Raw genomic sequence first — 9,483 nt, forward strand, 5'->3', positions numbered from 1 at the left:
GGCGGTTCTTTCGATGACGTCTTGCCAACTCGACAAGAAGTGCCACAACTTTTTCCTAATCCACCAAATGAGATCCGAATCTTCGTTACAAACGGAGAATCTGACGTGTCGGTTGTAGGCCCCACTCTCTCCCTCTTTCTCTGCAACTGTCCTCGTAAACACCAACTCACGAACCTCTTGAAGAAGAAACCAATGCAACCGTGAAGGTCAAACTCAAACCTAACTCGTCTTCCTTCACTCCGTCGCCTCTCTCAGCCCCCAACTCTCACCTAACCAAAAAAACCCAGCGCTTTCTCTGCATTTCCTCTCATATAGTGAAGATCCCAAAGCAAGTTCTCTCCTTCTCTCTCTCCCTCTCTCTCTGAGGCTTGGTCTGAGAGAACGAACGAGTCGGAGAAGAACAAGTTAATGGCGATTACTGCTACTTTCAATCCGTCGACATGCTCTGTTGGATTTGCTAAGTTCAGTCACCACCGTTCATCATTTGCTTCTCCTTCCTCTCTTGGCCGCATCGCTGCTTCCAAAACCTCAATCTCCGCCTCCCCGCTGAAATGGCAGGCGAAGCAGAGGAGGAATACCGTGATCGTGCTCTTTTCCGGCGGAGGCGGTAGCAGTAGTGGAAATGGTGGAAAATATAGTGGTGGGGGAGGTGGTGGTGGTGGTGGTGGTGATGAAGGAGAGGAAGCCGGCGATAAGAACAAGGGGGAGGCGATTCTGGCGCTTGCGGAGGTAGGGAGGTCTTTGGATAGTATACCTTCGGATCTGGCTTCGGCGATTGAGAATGGGCGGATTCCTGGATCGATTGTACACCGTTATTTTGAGTTGGAGAAGTCGCCACTTTTCCGGTGGTTGCTTCAGTTCGGGGGGTTTAAGGAGCGGCTTCTGGCAGATGATCTATTCCTTGCTAAAGTGTTCATGGAGTGCGGCGTTGGCATCTTCACTAAGGTGTGGTCTCTCTTCAATTCTCATTTGACATTGTTTCTGTTCTGTTAGTTTTTTTGCGTTGTGAACAGCCTCGGTGGATCATTGGTTTACTGTATATGTTTTACTGAGTGTACTGATTTTGTGGAGTATGTGGTGAGTGAATTAATTTATATTTGAGGGTTCAGTATGAGGAACTGTCTTTTGATAGTTATTTGTGATTTTGATTTTGCTTCAGATTCTTTATTGGTAGAATTTTTAGAAGGTCTGAGTGCTTGCTGAAACAATGATTGAATGGATTAATTGGAGGAGGTTACTGTTTTTCAAGGGTGATAAATTTTCTTATTTTCATGTGACAAAGAGAGTCTCACTGACACTTACATATAGCTCAAACTAAATTTATGTCATGCCCTGTGTTCAACTTATTGTACACCATTTTTATTGTTCTTCACATAATTGTGTTGTCTTAAAAGCACAGCTGATGGCACTTTAAATAAACCGTACAGATAAGGTCTTGAGTCTTGACTATGTAGGTTTTCTGAAGCTGCCATATTGACAGCTCTTATCAATGTCAGACAGCCTAAAATTCTCTGGATTTTTTTAATAACAAATATCTTGTTCGTTCTTTCATGAAGGATTTGGGTCTTCCAATCTTGTGCATCACTCATTTTAGAATCACCTTTCCTAGGAATACTATTTCTTGTGGTAGTATATTTACGTTTTCCATCCTTTGATGCAGAATCAAGTTTAAAGCACATGCTTCTATAATTTGATTTCTATTCATGCTTTCTGTTATTGAGTTTCTTCATTTTTTCTTTGAAATTAAATTTTTTTGGACTTTATTATTTGTCAACTGTGGATTAAATCTTAATCTGCTGGCTCTACTTCTGCCAGACTGCTGCAGAGTGGGAACGACGGAGAGAAAATTTTGTCAAAGAGCTGGATTTTGTTTTGGCCGATGTGGTAAAGTTATTCGCCCTCTCCTCAGGCGCAGAATAAAGAAAATAAAGTAGAACTTTGTGTGGTTTTTCTCCTAAATATAATATAACTTCATGTGATATTCCTCCCTTTCTTGTTTTTTCTCCCTTGTGATTTTCTGTTAATGTAGAGTAAACTTGGTCTGTTTATGGTTAAGACGCAAGATAGTCACTCAGCACATGATCAGGGGTTGGTAGGATGCATCTCACTATAACCACACCCCCAAAGAATGTTAGATTAGGCAACAAGATGCCAACAATTTATTTAACTTCTATATCAATAGCTTTCTGAATATATATTCTTAAAGGTGTTACCCTAATGGAAAAAGGTTAGTAAGTTGAGCTCAGGGAAAGTTGTACCCCACTATATACCCATTATTTATATGTAATGTCTTGGGGCAAGTTTATGTATAAATGGAATTAGAGGCTAGGGTTTGTAAGGATTTCATTTAGCCCATGTTGCCTCTTTGGAGAACCCAGGGGCTATGGGAGATTGTAAAGCCTTCAGCTAAGCAATCACCATGTGAGAGATGAGCTGGAGTATCAAGGGAGAAAGGGAGGGTGGTTTTTGTTAAAGAAGTTTGGTCTTTTTGGGGATCTAGAAGATACCAGAGAAGAAAACCCACAAGTCTGAGTAGCTGAGTGTTACTGAAAGCAACCCTCCTGACTCCCGAGTGAAGTAAGGAACCTCAATTGAGGTTCCAAACTGAATGCCTTCATGGACTTATCAGTTTGTGTTCCTAAGAGTTGTCATTAGGTGTCTATTCTTGTTGAGAGCTAGGAAGTCCTGGCATGCTCGCTAGTAGCAACGAAGTCTGGCATACATGTTCCCCGGTGAGGAAGTGTAGGCATATTTTCCCTCACACCATAAAAATGTTTTGGGGAATGAGTATGGCACCAATGACTGAGGGACCACATGTGTGTTTTCCTGTATCAGGTGAGAGGGGCCCGAGTGGGTAAGGATGCTTGCTTGGTGCACCTCAGTTGAAGTCTCTGCAACTGGAAAACTGCCTGTAAATTCCTAACAAAGACAGGAATAGGGTAAGGGCAAATTGACATTGTGACTGCACAGTGCACATGCTGCATGGCACCTCATCGCTGCTGCTAGATTCTCTTCTAGGAAGCTATTGCCAAGGATTTTGAGTTGAGTTGAGTGGTACCGTAGTACTGTATTTGAAGCCTTAAAACTGGCAAAGAGAACGCATAATTTCTTTTCAATTGGTGAGGAAGTTGTAGTATATATCCCAAATATAAAACATGGGATTGAAAAGCATTGGACATGCTGCCAAATGAAACATACCCCATAAGTGAATATATGGGTATACATTTGGCCTATTTCCCCAAGGAATGGAAGACCATTTGTCCCTGAAATGAAGTCTGTTGCTGCCAAAAATCCGTATGAGCTGACCTGCACAAGCACAGACGGCAGAGGCCTGGAGCTTTGTCCGGGGTTAGTCCTCCGACGCTCAAGTTAGGGATTGGCCGCACAGTTTTTGTATAGGAGTAATGGTGTGGGTATTGATGCTTACCTTCTTCCTTCCTCTCGGGCCCTCTTATATAGCTCTTAGGGTTTAGGCGGATTTTTGGCAGCAACAAAGTCAATTAGTTGCAATTTTTAAACAAGACTAGATCTCTTCCCAACCTCCACCCACCTTCCCCCCCCCAAAACAAAAAAAAAAAAAAAAGAAAAAAAAAAAAGGGTTTAAACTCAAAACAAGCTCCATGTCAATCTTGCATCTTTAGGCATTCCACCAACCCTTATGATAACATTCAATGCACATCTTTAACAGCTATAGTTTTATCTCACTTTGGTACTTTGGATACTATAGACATACAATGCAACATTCCATCTCTTTTTGATGTGGTTCAAAAGAGCAAGAAGACCAGCAGCAAACCAGGACATTAAACTGGACAAGGAATGGATTAATAGGCTTAATTTGGGTGCCCAATGGGGTTCTATGGGCCATGGAATTTATATTTTTGGGTTTACTATTGTAATGGGCCGATTCTATGTGGCAATATATCATGGATTTAAGTCCTATACAAGACTACATGGATTTAAGTGCCATACAGGATTAAGTAGTTAGTTTCTATTTGTAATGTTTTAGAATAGCTTTTATTTTGAAGAGAGACTTAAGCTGTAAGGGATTCTCCCCACCATACATAGGGCTTGTTTCCATGAAGTTATAAATAAAGACAGGGGATTATACCCACTGCCATTAATTTGAGAAATAATTTAGCCTTGAGCTAGTGAGTTATATGAGAGATGGAGCAATGTTTTGTGGGATTCCAAACTGCTCTACCATGGGATGTATTAGGGAAACCATGGTGGGATGCCAAGACTGGAGTTGGTGGGATTCCTTTTGCACAGTTAGGTGTGAGGCCTAACCAAGGATTAAAGTATCAGTATTGGTCGTTGTATTGGTCGGCTAAATTTAAGATACGTATCAGAGGGTATCATACCGGTATCAGAGATACTTTAAACCATAGGCCTAACACATCTTCTATCTCCTTCTTTCGCTTTTCAAGGTTAGTTTTGTTATCTCATTCACGTGCATATTAGTTACAATTCTGCTTGATCTTCTAGGTGCTATTTCTGTCCACTAATTTCTGTTGCGTTTGTTTTCTCAATTTTCAAATCAGATTCTCACATTGATGTTGCCCTCCTTCCTTCCACCAATTTCACAACTTGTTGGCAGTACAATGCCTTCTTTAGAGTTCTGCAGCAGCCCCATTTCTTGTTTTGTTTTCCATGTTTAACCCACTAGTTTGGTACCTTTAGTTGTTGAACAGAATTCTGTTAGAGTTTCTATATTCAGATCTGTATAGTTTCTAATTCTGGACATTGTTTCTGCAAATTCTAACTTCAGTTTCTAAACCTGATCAACAACAACAACAAAGCTTAGCCTTATCCCAACTAAATGGGGTCGGCTACATGGATCCGGAAAACAAAAAAAAAAAAAAAAAAAAAAAAAAACACTTTGGGACATCCCACTCACGAACAATCGGCAACTCGGATCCTAGCCCTCCAAGCAGCTCTGTTAGATGCCATATTAGGGTGAAGACTTAACTTTTGCATGTCGCAATGGTCATTTTGGCCTGCCACTATCACTTTTAGCTCCATTCATCTGCATCTGGTCACTCCTTCATACTGAGGCATCCAAGGGCCTCCTTTGGACATGCCCAAACCATCGTAACCGACATTCTCTGAGCTTATCCTGAATTGGTGCAACTCCTAAATCCATTATAACCTGGTCATTCCTTATTCCATCTCTCATGGTTTTGCCGCACATCCATCTTAGCATCTTTCAGGCACACTCAACTTATCTATGTTACGCTTCTTGACTGCCCAATATTCTACACTATACATCATAGCTGGTCTTATGGCTATCTTATAGAATTTTTCCTTAAGCTTTAGAGGAATACATCGATCACTTAACACTCTAGACGCCCCTCTCCATTTCATCCATCCTGCTTTAATTCTGTGAAAAACATCATCATCAATCTTACCTTATTTGTTTAACGTAGAGCTCAGATATCTGAAACAATTACATTGCGGGATCTCTCTCGCCTCAATTTTCACTTCCTCGCTATCAATCTTCAATCGACTGAAGTTACACTTCATATATTCCGTCTTTGTTCTACTTATCTTAAGACCTCTCGATTCTAAAGTATATCTCCATAGTTCCAACTTAACATTAATCTCTGGCACTGTTTCACTGATCAGTACAATATCATCTACAAAAAGCATGCACCACGGGACCTCTCCTTGAATATTCCTGGTTAATTCATTCATGAGTAGTGTAAATAGGTAAGGGCTCAATGCGGATCCTTGATGTAATCCAATATTAATCGAGAACTCAACACCTTGGCCTCCCACAGATCTCACACTAGTCACCACATCTCCATGCATGTCTTTAAGTATATCCACATATTTACTTGACACTTCTTTCTTCCCTAAAACCTGCCAGATTAGATCTCTGGGAACCCTGTCGTAGGCCTTTCCTAGGTCAATGAAGACCATATGAAGATCCTTCTTGTAGGTTCTGGCTTTTTCCTTAAGCCTCCTAAGAAGGTAGATCGCTTCTGTAGTGGATCTCTCAGGCATGAAACCGAATTGGCTCCTTGAGATATTAGTTTCTCTTCTTAAGCGAACTTCTATTACCTTCTCCCATAGTTTCATACTATGACTCATAAGTTTTATGCCTCTATAGTTGTTGCAACTTTGGATATCGCCTTTATTTTTATAAATTGGGACAATAATGCTTTTCCTCCAATCATCAGGCATCTTATTCATGTTCATAATCTTGTTAAACAACTTGGTCAACCAAACAATTCCACGTGGTCCCAAACTCTTCCACACTTCAATTGGGACCTCATCTGGGCCTGGTGTCTTCCCTATTTTCATCTTCCTTAGGGCTTCTTTAACCTCGGTCTCTCCTATCTTGCGTACATACCTATGATTCTTGTTGTGGAGCAGGCTACTCGAACCACTCCTATTAGGGTTGTCTCCATTAAGCAAGTTACAAAAATACTCATCCCATCTTCTCTTTATGTCTTCATCCTTCACAAGCACTCTACCATCTCATTCTTAATACATCGGACCTGGTCGAGATCCCTACTCTTCCTTTCTCGAATTTTAGCTATCTTATAGATAGCCTTTCCCCCATCCTTGGTATTTAAATTGTTGTAGAAGTCATCATATTTTCTCGCCCTTGCTTTCCCCTAATCTTTTTTGCCTCGTTCTTGGCGGTCTTATATTTCTCTTTATCTTCAACTTCCCCAGTCCTTTGCCAAATTTTAAAATTATCTTTCTTAGTCTTGATGGCAGCCTGGACCTCAACATCCCACTACAAGTCTCTCTAGGAACCAACTTAGTACCCCTAGCCACCCCTAGAACCTCCTTAGCAATTTTCTTAATACAACTTGTCATCTCATTCCACATCGTGTTGGCATCCCCTTCACAATCCCACTTTCCATGCTTCACCATATTATTTGTAAAGAACTCCACTGACTCTCCTTTCAATCTCCACCACTTAAACTTAGGGCACACTTGGTTCCTTGTTTTTTTCTTCGGTAAACAGAAGTACATGTCAAAGATCAACAATCTATGTTGAGAGGTTAAACTCTCCCCAGGTATGACCTTACAATCCTTACACATCCCTCTGTCAAGCCTTTTAGTGATGAAGAAGTCTATTTGATTGGAATGCTGTCCAATTTTGTACGTAATTAAGTGTTTTTCCCTTTTAGCGAAAAGAGTGTTAGCAATAGATAGATCGTAGGCAGTTGCGAAGTCCAGAACTGAGGTTCCCTCCTCGTTCCTCACCCCAACTCCATAACCTCCATGCACTTCTGCATAATCTCTCCTATCCTTCCCAATGTGTCCGTTCAGATCGCCTCCCATAATAATCTTTTCATCCGGTCTAAAACTATGCATCAATGCATCCATGTGTTTCCAAAATTGTAGCTTGAAGCTCTCATCCAATCCTGCTTGTGGAGCATAAACACTAATAATGTTGACCACTTCTTTATTTAACACCATCTTTAAGGATATAATCCTGTCTCCCACTCTTTTAACATCTACGACATCGTTCTTCAAGTCTTTATCCACGACTATGCCAACTCCACCTCTTCCACTCTGGTCTCCCAAATACCACAGTTTAAAGTCGTCCAACATCTTAGCTTTCATCCCTTTCCATCTAATCTCTTGGATACATGCCATATTAATCCTTTTCCTCCTCATGACATCTATCAATTCCAAACTCTTGCCCGTCAGTGATCCAATGTTCCAATATTTCTAAACTTGATCAGTGGTTACTTTATTTTTGGTTTCAGTTACAAGTTTCAAATATGTTTCTATTTTTGGGTCTGATTTTTATTCTGATTTATGAATTTTTGAGATACTAAGTCTGACTTCTGCTTGCTGTAAGTTTCTATTTTGGGCTCAAGTTTCGGATTCATGAATCTCACTACAGTATTTGAATGAGTTGCTATTTTGAGAAGTTGCTAAATTCTGGTTTCAATTTGAGTCCCTAATCCCTATGATCTTGAATTACATGAGGTTTTCTAACTCTAATCCTTAGGTGATGAGAATACCCCATTACTTTTGTGTCATATATTCCACTCCATTCTATACATGTTGAAGCCCATACTTCCCAAATGGAAAAAATGAATCCTATTCTCCTGGACTATTTGTAATGTTCCTACCAAATGTTCGCCCTTGACTGCAGGTTCTATGCAGGGTATTTCTTAGAAGGGATGCCTCTGCCCATGCTTGAAACTATTTATCAGGATTCATTTGGATGATGTTAACAGGGTTACCACCACTTAGGGGTGTTCTGGGTATTCTATTATTGCTTATGGGTATAGTTGTGTAGTGTTTATATTTATTTCTGCCTCTTTTTTTTTTTTTTTTACTCATTAGTCACTATTAATATACTGTGGGGGGGGGTCTTGGCTGGGTCTTTTGACTAGCCACAAGCTCTTTTTTCTCCTCTCTCGGTTTCTTTTCTTTCTCCTCTCTTTCTCTGTCATTGATTCTTCTATTTTCTCTTTCATATGTGCTGATCTCTCATCTTTGATACTGTTACATGGTATCAGAGCCATGGCTCACTGGGAAATTTCTTGTCATATATTAAAGTGTATTAAGGGCGTGCTCCAGGAAAGGGGGCGCTTTTACTGACCTAATCAGTATATTGATGTGGTTGGATACTGTTTGAGATTTAAAATGTAACCGCAAGCGTACGGATCAGTGTAGCTACGGGTCGAACACAGGGAGAGCAGCCACTTTATTTTTTATTTCTTTTAATAATGCGAAAGTGAACCGATTAATGATTGTGATCTAATTCTAATTACCGTCCTAAACATATGTATCTAAAATAACGTCCTAACCATTCATCATCTAAGAATTTAAAGACGCAAGCCACGCAATTAAAATTAAATAAATAAATAACTGAAAATAAACAACCCACGCAATTAAAAAAAAATAATAAAAGAAAAAAAAATTCTGAAATAAAAATAAAGTAAAATAAATGGGATAAAGCTAGAGAGAGACTCACAAGTAGGTTTCTCTACTTAGCCCGAGGGATGCATCATAATATGAGCTTCCCTACTTGACCAGAGAGTCACTCTTACAAGGGTTACTCTACTTGGCTTTAGGGAAAGGGAGACAATTAAAATAAAAGCAATAAATTGATGGTTCTATGGCTAGGAGGGGCAAAGCCAACACATACACTAGCCATGAACCTTGGGGGAAAGGGATAGCAATAATGTAATGACTGAAAATAAAAATCCTAAATTAAGAAAGAAATGGTAGTCATAAGAGGGAATGAGAGTGGGGAGAGAAGACTACTGAAGGAGCCTACTTACTTGAATCAATGCTTGAACTTGAAAAAAAAAAATTGTTCCACGGCTCGTGATCTTGTCACCTAGATCTAAGCTTATAACTATAACTTACAAAATTACAACTCAATTGCATAAATCATAAACATAAAAAGAACTGAATAAAAATAAAAGAGTGCTTGCATTAATTGAAATAAAAAAAACTATCACAAAAGTGATTAAAGCAAAAATAGAGAAGAACTAA

General features: G+C 39.8%; 1 protein-coding gene across 1 annotated transcript in view; it reads left to right on the plus strand.

Moving 5' to 3' along the window:
• Window positions 1-174: 174 nt before the first annotated feature.
• Window positions 175-9,483, plus strand: part of LOC122062727 (protein RETICULATA-RELATED 4, chloroplastic-like) — a 15,764-nt gene continuing 6,455 nt past the window's right edge. Inside the window, exons 1-2 of the mRNA XM_042626370.1 lie at window positions 175-945; window positions 1,816-1,884. Of these exons, the coding sequence (XP_042482304.1) occupies window positions 409-945; window positions 1,816-1,884 (606 nt within the window). The 5' untranslated portion in view covers window positions 175-408. The remainder of the gene's footprint in view (window positions 946-1,815; window positions 1,885-9,483) is intronic.

Source organism: Macadamia integrifolia, unplaced genomic scaffold (assembly GCF_013358625.1).
Source record: "Macadamia integrifolia cultivar HAES 741 unplaced genomic scaffold, SCU_Mint_v3 scaffold1095, whole genome shotgun sequence".
NCBI lineage: Eukaryota > Viridiplantae > Streptophyta > Magnoliopsida > Proteales > Proteaceae > Macadamia > Macadamia integrifolia.